The 22631-nt window shown below is 43.4% G+C and overlaps 1 protein-coding gene across 1 annotated transcript in view; it reads left to right on the top strand.

Annotated features, from left to right (window-relative positions):
* The window catches only part of SEC14L2 (SEC14 like lipid binding 2), a 43010-nt gene extending 21416 nt beyond the window's left edge, over nucleotides 1-21594 (top strand). Inside the window, exons 7-12 of the mRNA XM_083145312.1 lie at nucleotides 429-489; nucleotides 5753-5836; nucleotides 6058-6164; nucleotides 12733-12872; nucleotides 17284-17453; nucleotides 19965-21594. Of these exons, the coding sequence (XP_083001438.1) occupies nucleotides 429-489; nucleotides 5753-5836; nucleotides 6058-6164; nucleotides 12733-12872; nucleotides 17284-17453; nucleotides 19965-20107 (705 nt within the window). The 3' untranslated portion in view covers nucleotides 20108-21594. The remainder of the gene's footprint in view (nucleotides 1-428; nucleotides 490-5752; nucleotides 5837-6057; nucleotides 6165-12732; nucleotides 12873-17283; nucleotides 17454-19964) is intronic.
* The last annotated feature ends 1037 nt before the right edge of the window (nucleotides 21595-22631 follow it).

Raw genomic sequence — 22631 nt, 5'->3', positions numbered from 1 at the left:
TGCTCAACCAGCCTCCCCTTCCCCCTCTACCGTATTTCGAAATTGGTTTATGAATTGTGCCAAATCTGTTTTATAGAAATGATAGGGCCCACACAGTGAAAATGGCTGCCACAGAACTCTGGGTAGGTGGAGGGGTTCCTTAGTAAATTATTGTATGTAGGTGGTAAAGCAGATTGAACGATTTTGTTTTTAAGGAGATAACAATATAACTCTGGTTGCTGTGGTAGTACACTCTGGAGTTGTAGTGGTCAGGTAAGAATGTTGTGGGCTGTACATACTGGGATTCCCTGGAGCAGTAGGGCAAGGCTGTGCTGTGTGAGGACCATATTAGTGGTTAGTAAAGGGATGCATTTTATAAAACTGTATGATTTAATTTTTAAAAGGTGGAACACTAATTACAAACTGGAATGACAATTCTTGTTGTCCAGGTATTACAAATGTTTGAAGACAATTATCCTGAGGCTTTAAAGAGACTCTTTGTGATTAAAGGTGAGTTCAATGTAATCTTAATGAAAGAAAAACTTTATATTGCACTCTTTGGCACCAATTCTATTGTCTCTATGTTTTACAAAATTGATTATATTTCCAAACAAATGTATTTTTTTGGTTATACTTAGCGCTGTTTCCTTTGCATATAATAAAAAAAATTTGGTAGTTGACTGTTTATCATCGGACACAACTGCTCAGATGTAATTAAAGACACAGGGGCAGATGTATGATCCGTCGATATGGGGGAGAAGGGGTATCAGCGCACGTTATGTGCACTGATACCGCTTCTCCCCCATGTATGATAGAGGTGAGATGCGGTAAAGGACAGGGGCGCTATGCGCCCCTGTCCATATCGGCGCTGCTATCAAAATGATAGCAGGCCGAATGTATGAACGGTCAGCATCGCTGACCGTTCCGCACGAAGCCTGCTTTGGCTTCGCCAGCATTAGGCTGGCGAAGCCCTATCTAAACAGCAGGGACAGCGCTGTCCCTGCTGTTAGGTCTGGGCTGCGCTGGGGATCTCGCGTGAACAGCGAGATCCCGCGCATGCCCAGTGCTGCCGGCCGGGGGACAGGAGATAGCGCATCAGTATTAACTGATGCGCTATCTTCAGAACGGGACATCGCCGAAGGGGGGAGTTAACGCTCCCCCGCTTCGGCAGACAAGATGTTAATACATCTTGTCGATGTCCCTTCCTGCTTCGCCTCGCTATTGAGGCGAAGCAGGAAGTATCATAGCGGCGCGATAAGCGCTGCTATGATACATCTGCCCCTCAGTTGGCTAATTTAATTAGCACTCCGATGAGTATCATTAGAGTAGTAATGCCCAATATATAAAATTAAAGCATAGCACTTGCTATAGTAAGCACTGATTGGTAGTTAGAGGTGGGCTAATGACCTCCTGCATCCAGTTAGCATATAGTTTTTTGCTATACCTAAGAAGAGAGTTGGTAATTTAAGGGTATAGTATCTTTAAATAATTTTCTTCTATATAAATCTATTTAATTCCACATTTACTGATACATTTCTGATAAACCAGAGGTTCTTTATTTGATAGTCGTAACCAGAATATTGCCTTCAAGGCTATATTTGAGCATAACAAATGCTGTAGCCATTGTACAGTAGCTCTTGCTACTGCTATGCGGGAGGCACTAATGAAAGAGAAACATTTGCCTTTAAGGTCCCCGCAGATCTAAATTGAAGCAAAAGCAGGAAACTACTGTAATCCCAGGAGAATACTTATTAAGATTTGCAGATTTAGTAGCATTTTAGGGTGGGTACACATCAGGCCAATATTGGCACAACAAATAATGAATATCATCTAATGCAGGGGTGGCCAAACCAGTCCTTGAGATCTACCAACGGTCCACGTTTTCCACATCACCTAGCTGCTGCACAGCTGTAGGCATTACTAACTGTCATAGGGGAGTATTCAATCCCACCAGTAACAGTCCAAATTGTCGAGCACTTGTTTTTCTCATTTTGCTTGATCTGAAAATTTAGCTCGACAAGTCAAGTTCTTCCCTATTGTTGCTGACGACGTCTGACCACAAGTTCAAAGAGGAAAGTGGCAATTGTGTCAGAGATAGGCTCCATTTTTGTAGTCAATGATATCAAAGTAGATATCTTGTTAAAAATGCAAATTCTCCTATAAAAACCATTTCCAAATCAGCAGACTGGTATCTCCCTGAAGTCTCAGTACAGTGGAGAGCTCTGAGGTAAACAGAGTGCATTGTGGGAGAAGAAAACAAAAAAATGGCAACAACAAACATCCTGGGTAATTCTGCCCCAGCATAGATACAAGGGACCTAAACATAGGTGTTTGGTCAAACCAGAAGTAGACACAAATAGATACAGAAGACTTTCAATGGGCAAAATCCAGCACAGTAAACATGAAAGGTGAGCAGAAAAAAGTGAATAATTCTTATATGGCAAATGGAATAATTTAAAGAAATGCATAATAATACAAGCTGAAAACTGATGCTGACAATGGAATAAAGCATAGCATATAAAAATGCAGCCAATGGAAAATGAAACAAAAGAGGAATATTTAGCAAAATATCACAGAGGGCCTTATTCTGATCTGAGCTCAGTACAAATTTGTTCTTAAAATGGGTAAAACCATTTGCACTACAGGTGGGGCAGATGTAACATGTATAGAGAGAGTTAGGGTTGTGTGAGTTATTTTGTTTCTGTGCAGGGTAAATACTGGCTGCATTATTTTTACACTGCAATTTAGATTTCAGTTTCAGCACAACCCACCCAAATTTAATTCTCTCTGCACAAGTTACACCTGCCCCACCTGCAGTGCACATGGTTTTGCCCATTTTAAGAACAAATTTGTTCTGATCTCAGATCAGAATAAGGCCCAGAGAGAGATGTCAATATAAGCACTACAAACATTAGGGAATCCTGCATATACACTTAACACAATTTTTGGACATGCAACAAGAGAAATTCCCTTGTCACGACAGAAAGAATTGTCGAGTTAAGTTTGAGGGAGGAGTGATTTCAAACAGTTGAGGTCAGGTGTACTGTTTGACATTGAATAGGCTGCAGGAAGTACCTTGACAGCTTTACCCCAAATAACTCGACACTTCGAGAAATGTTCGACTCGACAGTCGAGGAAACCGAAAACCAATTCAGACGAGCTCTGCTCGACAAGTCGAGAAAACTAGACAATAAATAGGTGACTTCATAAAAAAACAACCTCTTGTCAAGAAAACAACAAAGCTCACCAAAAATAACGAGCTCGACAGACATTGAATACCCCCCATAGATTCAAACATGCTGCATTCAATCCTACTATTGATTCACAGGTTGCCTGATAAAGATGAACTGTTGGTAGATCTTGAGGACAGGTTTGGCCAGCACTGACCTAATGTGTATGCTCAATTGGGTGCTCATGCGGGTCACATCAAATATCTTCTGGTTGGCTGTGCTGCACAGCCAACTGGATGATATTGCATGCAGTGCTGTGCATATTGATCAATCAGGGATAGTCCAGAATGAAGGGAAATCATCCCGACCATCAGCCCGATTCACTCTAATTCTGATTTGTACCCTCCCTTACACTTAAGGCCCCCATACACTAGTAAGATTTATCTGACCTGTAAATTGCATCTGATTTCCCTTGTACTTACCTGGCAGCTTCGCAGGAGGCCTACATACAATTTGACGCTTGATGTGCCATTTTTTACATCCAATTTGCGTCAGATAAATCACATGTGATTTATCTGATGCACAGTGTCATGTGATTTACAAAGCCACACGGCCTAGCTGCCCTGAGCCATCAGCGGGAGTCCCTGATCCTAAGCTGTCCCTGCGAGTCCACGTCCCCTGTGCCAGGAGACATGGAGCAGGTTTCTATTTTTTTATTTTATTTAATAATATGTTTAATACAATTATTTCTAGTTGTCCCCAAAAGGGCACAGGATATACAGAAATAGCTCAGCACATTTGTACTCACTGCCCCTGTGTCTGTTACTCACCTGTCCTAGTGATAGGGCTCATTAATTATTCCTTATGCCCAATGCAAAATCTCACAAGGACCATGCACATGGTTACTGTAGTCTATGCTAGTCTATCATGTATATAAATATATATTTATTCCAAATAATATTTGGAATAGCATAATATAGAGGCTCAAATCCCCTTGAATATATGTGTATATAAACAGTGTAAGGCAGGCACTGAGCATTCATGGCCATCAGCTCTCAGAGTGTGTGTGTCTCTGTCTCCCTCCCTCCCTCTTAACAATACAATCCAGAATTCACTAAGTACAGTAAAGTAGGGTAGAGGCAGTCTATGCACTAAAGGGGTCCTGTGTGGACCTAGGGGTCTATATGTTGCGGCCGGAGCGATCTGAGGGGGTGACCTGGGGAGGCGGCAGCAGTGTCAATGTATATAGCCGCTGTCAGTGCGTGCGGGAACGTCTGGAGCGGAGGACGCGGCAGCAGGGCGCAGCTGAGTGACAGGTGCACAGAGGAGGGAGCGGCGCCGGTAAGGCTGGGTTCCGACGGGTGTAGCAGGGTATAGGCCGGGGTGATCAGTCATTTTAGTGACAGCCTGACAGGACTCTGTGGCGGATTCCGGTGATGTACGCATACTGCGGGGTGTGGGAGGAGGGTCCAAACATATAGATATATCGGATCTGATACATCATGGGTGCAAAAGCACCCACTATGTGCCCATGATGGGTCAGATGCTGATATATCTTATGTTCGGCAGGTCCAACCACCTGATCAGATCCGATGCGCACGGGACCGCGCATCAGATCAGATCACATGCGATTTTGGGCCGATTTCACGCGATTTATCGGCCCAAAGTGCTGACATCGGGTGAAATCGGCCAAAAATTGCATAGTGTATGGGGGCCTTTACAGTATTCATAGGCCAAATGCAGTAAAGGTATGTTCATGTAAATGTGTAAGTTAGGCCTAGTGACCGGGATGAGTATGTATCTATCTAGCCAGAGGTGGATCTCTTGTGGGTACTTGAACATGCAAAATTTGCATTGGTAATGACAATCGGCATCCACTACTGGTGAGTTGATTGCATCTAGAACCCTCCAGCTGTATATAATAATCATGTGAATTCTATATGAAATTACAGGCATCTATTTGCATTACTTAACTATATTAGATATTTGCATCTAGTCTGCCACAGTTAAGAATATTTATATTTAATTTTTAAAGGGTAAAATACCAGATGTTTGTGATAGTCACACTGGGTTTGCTTGTCCTTCCAACCCTTGTTCCACCTTACCAGTTTTAGGCATGTGATTTTTTGTTTTGTTATAGGCATAAACATAAAAATAGGTGGTGAAGCAAGGTGGGACCTGGCACCATTCTTCCAAACAGGGTTTATTACCCCTGTTTTGATGGCATGAAGGGTCCTAGACCCCGGTGTCAGGGGCCTATGGCCAGAAGCTTATGATATGGTCATGATGTTCACAATGATAATCCTAGGTTGCTTCATCAGACGCAACACTCATTTCCTTACAAATTTGAGCAAGAAATGTATATCTCCTACAGATGCCTCCTGCAGCATTATCATTTTAATTAGATGGAATTGCACAGCCATTTCCTTGTGGTTGTGCACACACATGAATCAGGCCCACAGTACCAATTTGCACTTTTTAGGCAAACCAAACAGAAGTGTGTCCAATGACATTTGCCGGTACCCCTTCATTTTGTTTTATATTACAGTATAATCTGTATTAGTTATTGATGTCCGTGTGACTCTCCTGTTCTTCCACTACAGCTCCTAAACTGTTCCCAGTGGCATACAACCTTGTTAAACATTTCTTGAGTGAGGATACAAGGAGGAAGATCATTGTGGTGGGAGGTAAGGAGTCTGGGAGCAAATGCTGTGAAACCTCTTTGCTTATGAAACATACCTAAACGATCATTCAAATAAAGAACATTAGTTCTTTTTGTTCTTTTTTAGTTCTTATGGTGATAAATACTTCAAAGCTTCTCCACAGCCAACAATGCAAATTATGCTTCTACATTTGTTAAAGTGTGTGCACTACTTGGATGAGAAGCTGATATTTTTTTATTCTCCAGATAACTGGAAAGAAGTTCTTCAGAAATACATCTCTCCAGAGGAATTGCCCAAATACTATGGTGGGACCCTAGCAGACCCAGATGGAGATCCAAAATGTAAATCTAAGGTACTAACACTGGTTAAACTGGAATCTGACACCCTGGTATTAAAACTACTTTTCAAAAGTGATTTTTGTGGTATCATATATAGAGAGTAACAGTATCTGTAACAGATTATCTCCACAGTACATTAATGAGATAATGCAAATAAAAAAAAATTATATATATATATATATATATATATATATATATATATATATATATATATATATATATATATATATATAGGTGGTGTTTCAAATAAATGAAGACAGGTTCTCTGCACTTTAGTTTTGTTGCTACGTTTTGTTATGTTGCACAGTCAGCAGTCCTGAGGAAGGGGCGTAAGCCTCGAAACTGTCGACATGCCAATGCTGACACCACCTTTGCTGTGATTTTTTGCATGTTTTGCATTATGTTTTTAATGCTTTGAATACAAGTTTGTGGTTTTCTGAGAGTGCCGCCTCCAGTCTTCATTTATTTGAAACACCACCACTATATCTATTTTGTGGAAGGCACCTCCCTGTTGCTAATTATTGTACCAAGTGCCGGTCGTCACCCACCGATATATATATATATATATATATATATATATATATATATATATATATATATATATATATATATATATATATTTATTTCCCAATAGGGGCCAATCTATCAGTGTACAGTTCTTATGAAACCAAATTTTAAAATAATTTTAAAATAATGACGAAAATTTCATCCAAACGATTGCTTTATTTGATCCTTCAATAGACAGTCGTAAAACGGAGAAACGCGTTTCGTCTTTAAAAATACTTCATCAGGGGAATAACAGGTATAGGGCGGGATGTATCAACATACATCTCCGCCCTTCGCACGGCAGCCGCCGCGATGCTACCGCATATGTACTAACATATGCGGCCAGCATCGGGCTGCGGTAACGGAGACCCCCGCGATACCTAAGATGTTGGCTGCGGGGGTCTCCGTCACCTCCCGGCGGCTGCCAGCGTCCTCCTGTGTCTCCTCCTCCCCCCTGAAGCCGGATGTCCTGCCGGCTGTGACACCAGGGGGAGGAGATGATCACAGGAGGTCGGGAGGGGGTGGGCGCGCGGACGGCGCACGTCGGGCGGCGAAAGAAGCCCATAGGCTTCTATAGGGTATCGCCACCCTCTGGGTGGCGATACCCTGGCCTGCGAAAACGGGGCGAACCGGTGATAGTACATAGGAAAATGCGGTAAAACGGGTGTTTTACCGCATTTTCCCGTTAGTACATCCCGCCCATAATCTTCCAGTTGATATAGGATTTCCTATTATCATAAGAGAGGTCCTGTGTGGTCCGTGTTCGTAATCCTACAAAATGTGATTTATTCCTTGGTAGGAGACCCTTGGATGGTGTTTAAATAAAAAAAGAAGAATCATAAAATAATTTTCCAAATGGCTTATCTGTCCTTTGGAATTAGTTAGTTTCACCAATAAAAAGATGGAAACTTTTTCATCGATGTAGACAATTATATTGATCCTGTGTCCACTCTAGAGGACTCCTATCTCCCACAGGTATACTGGCTGGCTATACCTGTGGGAGATAGGAGTCCTCTAGAGTGGACACAGGCTCAATCCACTCCTCCAAGGAGTGGTGATAGGCATAAGATGCTGAGAATCCGAATGGATTTTTAAGTTAAACACCTTGGCTCTACAAGGGTTAAATGAAAAATTGACATGGAATGCGTTTATCTCTATACTAAAATCCTGGGTCATAGGCCGTCATTGGTAAAGACAGCATTGAATAGGGCCCCTGCCGCTATTTCCCCGGCCGGAAATAGCGGCACAGGATTGCATACTCACCATAATCTTTAGTGTTTATAATACAGGTATTGTCAGAATATAGTCATTAAATTGACGTTTCAAGGCTATAAGCCTTTTCTTCAGGATAGACTTTATTATATAACATAGTGCATGTGTGAGTGAAATAAACAGAACTTGCCAGCGTACTTACCTTAAATACCAGCCAAACAGTGTGTGTGCTGTGCGCTCAGCATCCGAGTGTGGCGCTTCCGGGAAGGGGGGGGGGGGAGATAGGTGTGTAAAATTTACATATAAAAATGAGGAATGACGGAGAAACATAAAACACTTTAGTCACAAATAAAGAAACAATATAAATCAAAATAATCCTGATTGAACAGAACCTATGACCCAGGATGTTAGTATAGAGATAAACGCATCCCATGTCAATTTTTCATTTAACCCTTGTAGAGCCAAGGTGTTTAACTTAAAAATCCATTCGGATTCTCAGCATCTTATGCCTATCACCACTCCTTGGAGGAGAGGGGATATGGTCTATAATTTTACATTTAAAACTAGAGAGAGAATGGGGAAAGTCTTTAAAATATTTTGTGACTGGCTGGTCTATTTCTTTGCCCTAGTGCTGCCTTTGTCACTGACCGACTTAGTACCATACAGTCACTGAAGATCCTTATACTTCGTCCCAAATAATAAGGCCATATTATTACATTATTATGTAAATGATAAACTGTCTTTTACAAAAAAAATTAAAATAACTTTAAACTTGCTGTAATATGGAGGGAGAGAGCTGTGAAGACAGAGTTTGGAGGTAGGAGTGATATGGACTGGGGTAGGGTGGAGAGTCTGAGCTAAAAACGTTCACAGCTCAAAGTAACACTACATTGCAGAAGCTGTCATTTTGATGGGCTTTTAACTAGTAAACAATAAAGTTACATTTAAAATGAGAAGAATAAAGCTAGCCATACACCAGCCACCTAACCTGAACATTGGCTGTATGGATCACTGTCAGTTTTGGTTCTACAAATAAATAAATGTAGCTGAAAAAACTAAGCAGAATCGGAAATTGACTGTATACATGTTCAAGCACAGTCACCATTTTGGGATGATGAATTATGAACTACCAACTTAGATTTGTACTACGTAGAGCAGGGGAATATATCCTAACAAACCAGTGGCATTTGCCAAGGACTGCAGCAAACGACATAAGGCTTCACTGACCCTGATCTGGTTTCTAGTGTGATAGGCAAGGACTGGTAACAGTCAAACACTAATACCAAGTGGGTGTTAGGTCAGTAGCAACTGGGAGAGTATTTTAAAGAAGCAAATGCTGGCCCACATGCACACTTGTGGAGCGAGAACCTCGGAGTGGGAGGTTGCCAGTAGCGGCACAGAGCAGCAGCATTGGAGCTAGTAAACGGCTCAATGGGATCTGGCACTGCATGACATACCTAGGTGTGGTATGGCAGTCCGACAGGGTAGATCCTGACATCATAATCCTGACTGCCGGTTCTCCGACAAGGGGGGGGGGGGAGAGTGCAAAGAAGCCCCCTGCAGGCTCACTGCGGGCTCGTGGCTCTCTATGCTTGCCACAGGTTCTATTCTCCCTCTATGGGGGTCATGGACCCCCACAAGGGAGAATAGTTCCTGTCACTTGGGTTCCCCCCGTCGGAGCACCGGCAGTCCGGATACTGACCATTGGGTTCCCCCCTGTCGGGCAGTCATCCAGCGCCCAACATACCTTATGCCTGACTGCCATCTGATGGCTCTTCACCCCCACTTGGAACAATCCTGAAAATCTTCATTGTAAATGAAGACTGGCAAATGGCTTTTGAGTTCAACATTATACCAGCCAACAGAGACGTTAATTTAAGGATTGGTAAACCGTAAAGATTTGGGAGTATATTGTCTTATTCATATGTGTAGTGGTTCTAGGTCCTTGCTTTAGCAGAAGACTTTCAAGTACCTATGATTAGATTTCTGCTTGTAAACAAGTGCTTCATTCTTATACGATGAAGTCATATGATTACTTTGGCAGAAATCTAGAGCTTGGCACAGTTTTATATTTATATTTGAGTTTCAAATATTCCATTTACTGTAGTACTTCTACTACTAGTATTACCTGTTCTCAGAACCCATGGAAAACATATTGAGATGCGTTGAACATGGCCATACACCACAACCTATGTACAGGTGGCTTTACATTCAAAACCTATGTAATAAATTATAGGACCTAAACTAAATTTTCTATTTAACAGTTTTGGTACTTGTTTCCTAGCACGGCGCCCATCGCATACCATGCCATAAGGTATGCGATGCGATATTCTGGAAAATGACCCGGAATGTACAATTAAATGTCGCATAGCATCGCATGCCAGCAAATGGCATGCAATGCGATTTTTAATTGTACAACCCTGATGGGTGCTTACAATGTTAAATGCACCCCCATTGTCCAAGCCACCCCCACTATCAACGCCCACACGAAGCGTGGCGAGCGGCAGCACTATGCGTCCTCCGACCTTTTTATACCCCCACTATCCATGTCGGCGTGGAGTTGACTTTACATAGTGTGGCGAGTGCAGCGAGCCACCAAGCCCGAAACGTGGCGAGCACAGCGAGCCCCACGAGGGGACGCGGAATACATGTTAAGTAATCCGCGTCGACTCGCGGGGCTTGCTGCGCTCGCCACACTATCTATAATCAACTCCACGCCGACGTGGATAGTGGGGGTATGAAAAGGTCAGAGGAAGCGTACTGCGTTGGCATTGATAGTGGGGGTGGCGTTGACAATGGGGGTGCATTTAACATTGTAAGCACCCATCAGGGTGCTTGTACAATTAAAAATTGCATTGCATGCCGCTATATTGCATGCGATGCAATGCGCTGCTCTGCGATGGATATCAGGGGCGCCATGCTAGGAAACAAGTACCACAGTTTCTCCCAAAGGCTTAGTCCACCAGGTCTGTTAATCTGCTGAAATCTGATGGTCTCCCTGGTCACAGGGCAGGTTTTGCTGTCCCACAGCCACCTCATCGGTATCATGTGCTTGTGACATACTGTAGGCAGGACCATGAATGGCCATCTCCTCCTCACACATACCACTTCTACTAAATAGGGTGTTCTGTTTGTAAATAACATTATGTGGGGCTAATGTAATACCGGTTGAATCCTTCAAATTCCTAGGGACAACCATGTCCAGCGACCTAAGATATAGATTAAGTATAACCACAAACATCAAAAAGGCCCAACAGTGCCTGTTCTTCCTGAGGCAACTCAGGAAATTCAACATCCCACAGGAGCTGCTGTGCGTATTGTACACCGCCATCGTGGAGTCTGTCTTGTGTTCCTCGATCACAATCTGGTACGATGGCGCAAGCAAGAACGACAAACAAAAACTGCAGAGGGTAGTGAAGACTGCGGAAAGGATCATAGGGCCCAACCTTCCCCCGATAAGGGATCTGTTCTCATCCAGGGTAAGGAAACACGCTGAGAACATCGCAAAGGACAAGCTGTATCCTGGTCACAACCTGTTCGACATCCTACCATCCGGAAGATGGTTCAGGTCCAGATCCGCAAGAAGCTTCTTTCCGTTAGCCGTCCATCACCTGAACAATCCAATCAAAGCGAATGCAATCCCAATATCAACAGCCAAACAACGTGTCCCTACTTGGCGACCTGACAACCATAGTCGTAGCTTGAAATTAAATGTATGTAATGTCTTCCCCTTCATCCCTGCTTGATGCTGCACTGTAATCCACAAAAAATTCCTAGTGTGTGCAAGCACACATGGCCAATAAATGATTTTATAGAATAGTTCCAAAGGTAAAATAATTTACACTTTATCTTAGTTTTACTTATTGTTTAGTTTTTTTTATTTAACCTTTTTAACATTAGCTTTATCTGAAGCAGGTTCTTCAGGTTTTTTTTTGGTAGTTATTTACTTTTCCTTAGAGGCCTACACACAGCAAAATGTGCTGAGTGTTCTGAGTGATACTAAATAGCTCAGCAAGATCGCTCAGCACACAGCGATGCGTCAGCACAGTTCGCTGGGCAAACTGTCAGGGACAGTGTTCTCCATTGACCGATTAATATCCATTGGGCATTAGCGACGTGCTGGGCTGCGCATCGCAATGGCCCCAACATGTAGCAATGTACGGGCACTTTCTAATGATATAGTGAGATCGCTTAGAAAATGCCCCTAAATTGCTACATGTGTAGGCCACATTAGACTTTCTTTAGACTTTATACTATAGCTGAGTAAGCCATGTTTGTATAATTACACGGTCTGTAAAACTTATCTGACAGGATTTTATCACAGACAAGAAATAACGATTCCTCTCATCTTATCAGACTGTCTGCTTGTATGTACTGAAGAAAAGGTCACATCTATAAATGATCATAAATTAGTATATACAGTACATTTCTGTATCTGGACTCTGTAACGTGTTATGGTTACTGAGGTATGCGTGTGCCTGGGCGCATTGCTACAAGTAGAACACACCATGTTTTGCAGGAAGACTCCATTCTGTTACTGGTATACGCAGTTGCATTAAATATTTATAATGATAAAGTGGTGTCTATATACCTATTTTTATTACCAGCTGCTCATGGGATTGATATTCAAGACATCCTGGCATCTTTTACACCATAGTTTTTCAAGTATCATTCCTTGCAATAGATGAATGTCGCTAAGTGAGGGACTAACTCTTTGCGAGCGTTAAGCAGAGGATTTGAAAAAATATAAATGCTATGTAGATACAGCAGTTTGGAATGTATATGCTCATATTGCCTTTTTTTCATCTGATATTTATCTTTCAGATAAATTACGGTGGAGACATCCCTAAGACGTACTATGTGAGGGACCAAGTGCAGCAGAATTATGAGCACAGTGTTACGATCAGCAGAGGCTCCAGTCAGCAAATGGAGTATGAGATCCTGTTCCCAGGATGTGTACTTAGGTGAGCATCCAAATACAGTCATTTCTGTGACTTGTTGTTCGTAGGGAGTGGAAGAGAGGTTTCCAGACATCGGCTTCATCTGCTTTACTGTATGAGCACTCCCCATACAGACGTTAGGAAGCCCCTGGGAGTAGCTGCACAAGAAGCCACACAGTAGCACTCTATACATGATGGTGTTTATTCAGGGAGAAGGAATGCAGACAGAACTAATGCAGATACAAATAAAACACTACTGCTATGGAAACACTGGAAATATACTATTAGTTTTCTTTCAGCTGAGTTTAAACTCGGCTGTTTATGATCGTTCACAGATGTATTTCATTTTTTTTAGCTACTATTTGCTACATTTATTTTTTTCTGACGGTGTATTCATTTGTATTTGGCTGTTGGGTGTGAACCTACAGATGGAGCCGCGCTCATCTGTAGCGACGGCACGCCGAAATGACCCATCTCGGCGCACCAAGACAGGGACGCGCACGAATGGGGCGAGCCGAGTGCCGCTTAGATGTGTGCAGCTCCGTATGAGGCTGACCGGCTCCTGAATCGGCCATGGCTCCAAAACAGGAACTAGGGGTCCCGCGTATTTTTTAAACCGCACTGGGCTCCAATAGCCAAGGAGGTAATACTATATGTTAATATTGGTCCCTGCGATCATGGCATTTCTCACTCCCAAGTTGTCAGGCCAGGTGCTATGCCAGCCATCCCTGGGCTGTGGGTGGCGAGCTCATAGCATTCAGGTGGGAAAAAAAGTAATGCTTTTTTACTGGTGGAACTACAGGTTCCAGCAAGCTCCTTCCCCCTCCGCCATGCTGGTACTTGGAGAACCATAACTACCAGCATGTGGAGCATTAAAGGGTCCGCTGGTACCTGTAGTCCCACCAGTAAAACAAATATGACAATAAAGAGAACACACCATGAAAGTAACACTCCACTCACATTCACATACATACATACTAAAACTTTCCTACATCTCCATAGCCCTTCGGTCCTCTCCTCCAGTAGAATCCATAGGTCGCCTGTAAAACCTATTCCAGTGTAGATTTTTTTCCTCTTCATTCTGTGTAAATATCCTAGGGGTTTAAAAACTTGCTGCAGACACAGGGACTAATATAAATGCGCCCCCTGGGTGTGGCTTTACCTCCTTGACTAGTGAAGCCAGGTGCTGGTTTACAAAATACAGGTGACCTATGCAGTGGCGTAACAAAAACATCTGCGCCCTCCCCCACCGGGACAATTTCGGCGCTCTCCCCAGTAAAAAGACAATACCCCGCCCCCCCCCAGTAAAAAGACAAGACCCCCGGAGAGTTGGCAGGGGGGGTCCGTGTGGCGTGGGGGTACCTGCGTTCAGGGAGAGGTCCCTGCGGCGATGAGTGTGACATTGGCGGGATCCCTGCAGTGACCAGGAAACAATGCGCTATCTGCCGCCCGGCGGAAGGGAAAGTGCTTCTGATTGGCTGAGATGCAGAAGCGTTGTTTTCAGGTCACTGCAGGGACACCGGCAATGTCATACTCATCGCCACAGGTACCCCCGCACAGCATGGACCCCCCTGCTCGCTCCCCGCTGCACTGCTGGGGGGAGTAACAATAGCTCCAGCAGAACCCCTGGTGCCTCCCCGCTGACGCGGTGGCTGCGGCGCTATAGTTACGCCACTGGACCTATGTATCCTTTTCCCCCCACATATTTTTGGAATCAAGATGGTCCAAGAGCTCTGTACTGGTTCTTAAAACAAAGGGGGACCCTAGACAACTTTTATCCTGTATGTTTAGAACTAACACTGGCTCAAAGAGCCTAGAGCTGGCTATGCTTAGCAGGGGGCACCCCACACAGTTTATCTTGTTAAATATTTAACCTTTTCTTTAACTTTACACAAAGAATCACTGCACTGGTCTGACTGATCCATGCAGCCTTCTCCAAACATGCTGCCCAAAAGGTATTCTTTTTGAAAAGTGCAATTTACGGTATTGTTTGTAGAAACTAATCGTGATTAATTTTCATGTTGAACAGAAAGTCCTGTCAAGTTTGAATGATGGTGTATTGATTCCTAAATGTGTGTTTTACTGTGTTTTCATTTGTATTTCATCCACCTTTGCTGTATTTTGTGTTTTGTAAATTAGCGAGAAGCATTTTGCGGAGTAAAAATGCAATCCTAAATTTTGGAGACCAGGATATGCACAACTGAAATAATGCCGCAAATAACTCAATGTTCAGAATGGCAGGAACAAATAAAGTCCTAAATTAATAAATAATAAAGCAGGCAGTAACTCCCAGATGGAGAGATAGATAAAGTATGGTAATCTGGTGAGTAGTACAAGTTACTCTGTATGCGGGTACACATATACAGAACTTATAGCAAAACAGTTCTACACAGCAGTGATTGCGAAAACCCCCCAAAAATTGTGGGTCCCTGGGACCCCTCACTTAGAAAAATTGGGGTCCTACTTGACCTTTTCTGGGTCCCAACGGAATAAAGCCTCCTCTCCCCAGCATGGCACATGTGGTTTGGGGGGAAGTATCAATTGGCCCACTCACATAACACATAAAGCAAGATACATATAAACTAGAAACTACATAATTCAGAAAACAGGGACATTTAGGGCATGGCTTTGTGGGGAAGGGGTGTGGCCACATAATAGCATCAATTCAAATGACACCACACACCGTAATGCCACTTACACATTACACAACACACCGCTATGCCCAGTACACTCAGGGCCGGCGCCAGCACTAGGCAGCTCTAGGCATTTGCCTAGGGCGCCGGCACCTGGAGGGCGGCAGTTCGCCCATCACCCCCAGCGAACTGTGGAAAAAACTTGCGCCCCGGCGTCCCTGCAGTGCTGCTGGGGCGGTCAGGGGTGTCCGTGCCGTAGGGGTACCTGCGGCGCCGTCATGTGTATAAAGCTGGCAGCGGCCGGCGGGGTCCCTGTAGTAAATAGCAAATAACTAGCGCTATGCGCGAGGCGGCGCCGGAAGCGCTAGTTATTTGCTATTCACTACAGGGACCCCGCTGGCCGCAGCCAGCTTTATACACATGAAGGCGCCGTAGGTACCCCTACGGCACGGACACCCCTGACCGCCCCAGCAGCACTGCAGGGATGCCGGGGTGCAAGTTTTTTCAACAGGTACCACCCCCTCCCCCCGGCACCAGGGCGCCCCCACCCCGACTCGCCTGGGGCGCTCCGGTGCCTTGCACACCGGCCCTGAGTACACTTTACACCACATACCATAATGCCCAGTACACATTATGGCACACACGTTATTTACCAATGAGTATTTCATGCTCGTTGCCCAGGGGGCTGAAAAAGCTGCCAGCTGTTCTCAGCAGAGTACGGGTTGTCTGCGTGGCAGGGGGTGATATGCGACTGAAATAGCTGACACGCTGCTCTGAGTTGAACAGCGTGTCAGCTCTTCCATCTTCCAGCCACATCTAGTCCCCCGTCACACTTAGTGCCGTTCTCAGCGGAAGAGGTGAATGGGCTGTCAGCTGTACCCCCACCCCCCCCGCTCTCAGCCGCGTACTTTCACTGGACTTAGACAGCGTGATGAGGGGGGGGGGGGGGTTGTGCGGCCTGTAAAACAAGGCACTAGTGATTGGCTACCGGGCGGCCACTGCACAATGATTGAATTCTGGCGGTCGCTGCAGTGATTGACTCACAGCGCGTCCTCGGGACCCCCGGTGACAAATTTTTAGTAAAATACGCGTTATAGCGCATTTTTGTGAAGAAACATGAATCCATAAATCTTGGCAAGGCACAATACAGATGCTCATGCGAACACATGAAATATTAATGATCCAGCAATGAATGTTGGGACCAGGCAGACTTAAATAGGCAGGTGTCAGGTGCAAACCATAATGGTGGTTAGTAATAAACCACCTAACCCCTGGCCACAGAACAGACGTGGAAAAGCAGCACCTCTGGAATTTTTCAGAACTGCAGCTCACATAACCAGGTGCCCAGTTCGGGCGGGCGGCGGTAATGGGTTCGCTAAGCAGCGAATGATCTGAATTAGGCCCCATATGCAATACATTCCAGAGCTTGTATCCAGTAGGCAGTGCCATTTGTAGACAGTACCCTATACAAGCCTATGGTCTTTTCTTCCCATTGTGCACTGAAAGGGATCCAATGGGATTCCTCCCATTGTCCCCTTTGGTGCACGTGTCATCCTATGCATGCACAGTAGTCTTTGTATCTCAATGGACAGCTCTTATCTGGATAGCTGTCCTTTGCAATTTTATTTAAGCATACTGTATTACTATGTAAAACGTGATGCTTGGTGTAGCCCATCACAGGAGAGTCTTGAATAAGGATACATGTTACTATCATTTACACATATACTTACATACCGAAGTGTCGTCTCTCTAGTTTTTTTTGTACTTTACAAATCACCTCTCCATCTGTTCCCATTGTGTAGGTGGCAGTTCCAGTCAGATGGTGCTGATATTGGGTTTGGTGTTTTCCGAAAGACAAAGGCAGGAGAACGGCAGAAGGCTGGAGATATGATTGAGGTGCGGCCTAATGAACGATACAATGCTCATATGGTACCAGAGGATGGAAGCCTGACTTGTACTGAACCTGGGACATGTAAGTTCAAATGTCACCCAATACTTTCATGGATGTCTTATTTTTGCAATAGTTAATCCAAGATGGGAATAGAAGCTTGGGGGCCTAATCACTTATAATTTCAGCTATGGATGCATTTACTAAGGATCATCACTCAGATAACGGAATAAAAACTGCACAGAACAAGTGTCAATCTTTTATTTGTTATATACTCTCCTTTCTAGATGTCATTTGATAGGATAATGTGTGTAAAGTTTAAGGCTGGTTACACATGGTCTGTTCCAGTAATGTAGAACAATAACATGGGGGGTCAAAGTTCACAAGATGACCATCACTCTATGGGGACAAGATGTCAGATTGGTAGAGTTTTAAGCCCACGCCATCAGAATAAGCTTGTCTGTCTGGGCCTGAGTTAATGTGTGCCTGTTTGCATATTTTGCATGTTTTCCACTGCGCATGCTCTGGATCTAGGGGAGTTATATACATGCGTATGGTTTGTAGCGATCATGCGCAAAGTCATTCAGCTGAAAAAATCCAGCGTCTTTTCTGATCACAAGCTATTTGCAAGTTGATAGACAGGCAGTTGCAGTGTGGAGGTGGTAACCGGGCGTTTTCTGGGCATGTCAGGGAAAACGCAGACGTTTTCAGGAAGGGTATGTGATGTCGGCTTCGGCCCAATCAGCCTGTTTCTATTGCACTAGCACAGTGGGTCCTGGGTTACGCACAGACTGCACACACTGGAAAATGTATTTGATGGTAAGTAAGTTGCGAATGGATTGTAGCTATTCACTGATTGGTGATATTTTCACAAGCTTTGCACTGGGCGGGTTTTTACTCAGTGGCTGTCTGATTGCAGGCATATGCAAGACTAATTTGCATGTCAGATGAAACCCTACAACCTTGCTGTAACCAGGAGTTACAGTGGCATATTTATAGCTGAATGTGCATTACCCATGGGTCAAGAGAAATCCCACGCTGCAGACCTGGCACTCGGAACTGATTATCCACTGTGCTCATGCGCCCTCAACCACACACACACGCACACACACACTCTCTCTTGCTGGATGTAAACATCCATATATTTTGCGAATAGATTAGGATACATGCAAATGTCCATTGATGATAATAATGAATAACAGGCTTACACAGAAATGGTCTCCTCATGATATACATACAACTCTACATATAGACGAACTTAAACTTTTTACATACAGTTTTGGAGCAACTTACACCTAGTTTACATTCAATTCTGCACCAGGTCCTGCTTGTTTATATTATTTTTTTTTTAATTATTATATATTATTTACAAGTAGATTGCAGTACTATAGATATGGCACACATTAGTTAGAACAATACAGGGTACACAGATTTAAACATTGCAGTAACTGAAAACGTAAAACACAGCACAGGCAAAAATGAGCTGCACAATTCTCGGTACACAATACAGCTGAGATGTAGGGAAGCAGAGGAGAGGTCTGCGTACTACTGTGGGTGGGTTACCGTTGGAAGATATGAACAATTACAATTGAGAAGAGCTGCGGTTATAGATGGTAGCTGAGTAGGAGAAAACTTTAATTGAAGTGCCAGTGAAGAGGGCTGTGAGAAGAGAAGGGAAAAGGGCCCTGCTCCAAAGAGCTTACAATCTAGAGGGAGGGGGAGATAGGTAACATGAGGTGCAGGCAAGGGCTGAAACAGGAAGTGAGCATGGCAGGAATGGCCAAGACATGAGGGGGCAGGCATGGAGAACGGCCCCTGGTACTAGGTTATGCGGAAGGGTATGCATTGATGAAAGGGTGGGTTTTTCAGTGCCCTTTATTAGACTTTTCCTTCTTCTAAACACACATAGGATGCAGAGACAAGGGTAGAGGGGAGGCGAAGGTCAATGGCTGATTGGCGGGTATGTGGTCATTAGTTTGACATTATCTAGGTTGGCAGACAGAAGGTTGACACATGAAAACGGTCGACATGCATTAGGTTGACTATGTCAGAAGGTTGAGTTTGTCATTTTATTTTTTAAGTACTTTAACATCCCAGTGAGTATAGAGGAAGAATATAAGAGTGTGCTGAGCACAGCTAGACACCTTGCCCCAAGCGTGGCGAACCATGTGAGGGGACACAGTACACGAATATGTTGTCCGTGTCGACATTGAAACAAAAAAAACATGAAAAATTCATGTTGACCATTTCCCATGACGACTTTTTGCTTGTGTCGACATTTTGTCCATGTCAACCTTTTTTTTCTTCTCATTTGTTGACCTATAGTTGTCGACCTATTGACTGTCAACCTAGACACTGTCGACCTAATGATCTACACCTAACCGGAGAGGGGGGGGGGGGTTGTAGGAAAATGAGGTTTGAGATGTAGGGAGTAGTGGAGTTACAGATGGCCTTACAGAGTTAACCATATCGGATGCAGCGCTGTGCTTCTATGTCATTACATCCTGAAGCTGTGCATGGAATGTACATATTTCTTCCACTTTATATGTCTGATCTCATACACCAACCTCGCCAACCTCTCTTCTTCCTGTACAGATGTTCTCCGCTTCGATAACACATATAGCTTCATTCATGCCAAGAAGATCGGCTACACTGTGGAGGTCCTGCTGCCCGATCGCAGCTCTGAAGAAAAGATCCAGAAACTAGAGGAAAAGTTGGAAACCAGTCTAAGCCTCTAAGGGGCATACAATGATCATTCTCTCTGCAAAGCCCATACAAAACTCTGAACTATCCAGTGAATGAGAATATTTGTTAAAAGCTCTTTATATAGAAGACACAACCGAGGTTGTATAAATGCAATAAGGCATCTGCATACGCATCATGGAATGGTGTGAGTCCCTCCCATGCCTTATTGCATTTCACATTAAAACTGGGTTTTCTTTTGTGTGATGGTCACCGATGCCTCTAACAAATAGGGAACATGCTAATGACTAGTAACAATACAATATTTGTGACAAATACTGAATGCAAAATATACTTGAAGCTCTGCAACGGTCCAGGTTTAGTTTGGCGAGTTCCAGCGTTCATAATTCTTGAAGACACTGTAGTGATCTTATGAGATAGATAGAAATTTGTTATGAAATAAGTATCATTTTATTGTTATTACATAACTCATTGTCTTATTCTATATAATAGGTAACACATAGGCCAGTAACCGCTCCTGTGTTGGCATGGCTGCATTAAACATAAAATAGCCCATACTGGATTAGGTAGCTTAAAGAAAGAATAGAAATAAAGACAGTATAACATCGACAGAGGACACGTCACCTAAATGAAACTCAAATATTAATGGTATCACATACCCAAGTAAAAGTTTAATAGTAAAAACCTGCTCACTTAGGATAACTTTTAAAATGAAATCTCAACTTCCGCCCTCTAGTAGAGATGCAAGAGTACCATACATAGGACCCGAGTCACTTGGGTGGTTTGGTCATACTCAGTCATACTCAGTCATGCTGGTTGAAGTTGAGTTGATTGCTGTACAGTATCTGCTTGTTCAACTCATCTACATTACCTTGACCGCACCAGACAGAATCAGAATTATATAAGGAATGGATCAGTGTAAAGTTGGGGCAAAGGGCAGATGTTCTAACATTAGGGTGAAGCTCAGTTAAAAAGCAATGAGAGTAGTTTTGAAAAGATGGCAACTCCTGATCTTCATTAAGATGAACCTAGACATTTTATAATAGTAGTCCCATGCCAGCTGCTGTAGAACTGGAGCACTCAACTATCTGAAAGCGTACAGTACTGTGGTTCCCAAACTGGGCGCCGTGGATCCCTGGGGTTCCTCAGAACACTTGCAAGGGTGCCTTGTTTTGGTGGTCCAGAAAGAATTCAAATTATTTATGGTCAATATAATAGGTAAAACAAGTGGCACATAAAACAGAAGCAAATCCCTCACCACATAACTGACCATATAATTTTGCAAATTTTTTTTTTACATTTGTTAATACCTGTACAAAATTTTTTGCCTAGGGGTGCAATGAAAACAATTCTTATACTCTAGTCTAGTGCGCCATGACTCAAAAAAGTTTGGGAACCACTGGCACAGTAGCAGGAACTTCTACTTACAATGAGACATTCAAACCCACAGACTTTAGCTCAGTGGTCAGGGAACTGTGGGGCAGATTTATTAAGCTTGGAGAAGAGATAAACTGTAGATAAAGCGGAGAAAAGGTAAAAGGAGATAAAGCACCAGCCAATCAACTACCAACTATCATTTTCAAACACAGCTGATTGGCTGGTGCTTTATCTCCTTTTACCTTTTCTCTGCTTTATCTCCAGTTTATCTCTTCTCCAAGCTTAATAAAATTGCCCCTCAGTCCTCATTACCCCACACAGTGCATGTTTTGCTGGTAACCCAGCAGGTGCACAGGTGTACTAATTACTCAGACACATTTTACAAGGTCTGCAGGTGGAGTTAATTATTTCACTTGTGATTCTGTGAGGAGACCTGCAAAACATGGTCTGCATGGGGTAATGAGGACCGAGTTCCCTGACCACTGCTTTAGCTTATTGACAAGCACTGGTCACAGAAAGAGAATGACATAATAAATTGACAAGCAAGGGGTCATGAAGACCTCTTGCATGATCAGCTATTTGCACTGGAACTTTAAAATCTAATGATGTAAGCCGAATGATCAGCAGGGGCAGTCACCTGGCAGCATTAAACAGGCATTGTTCATTGTTGGTGTCACATTGTGCCAGATGCACTAAGCTTCAAAAGTGATAATATGGAGAGTGATAAACAACCAGCCAATCAGCTCCTACCTGCTATGTCACAGACTGTGTTTGAAAAATATCAGGCAGGAGCTGATTGGTTGGTTTTTTATCACTCTCCATTTTATCACTTTTGAAGCTTAGTGCATCTGGCCCAGTATAACTAAAGGTGGCCATACACACCCAGATTTATCTTCAGATCTGGCTGGATTGAACAAAAACATGGTTATGGATGAGAGCAAATGACAGTTGACCATTTGCTTGGAAATGCTGGAAAACTGACAAACTGTCACTCTTCCATAACCAGCGAGATCTGAAGATAAATCTTACTAGTGTATGGGCACCTTAAAAATTCTATTTTTCCGTTTTTTGTAATATTTCTGTAAATCTCAATGTACTGTAGCATCTTGTGTAAATTATACCAAAATCCAATATGATTATTACGCTAACACTTGTTAAGTATTGAACTTTACTTGTGTTTGT

This window comes from Crinia signifera, chromosome 1, assembly GCF_055691185.1.
Source record: "Crinia signifera chromosome 1, ASM5569118v1, whole genome shotgun sequence".
NCBI lineage: Eukaryota > Metazoa > Chordata > Amphibia > Anura > Myobatrachidae > Crinia > Crinia signifera.
The sequence above is the reverse complement of the archived record's forward strand: the minus strand, read 5'-3'. Positions and strand labels throughout refer to the sequence as shown.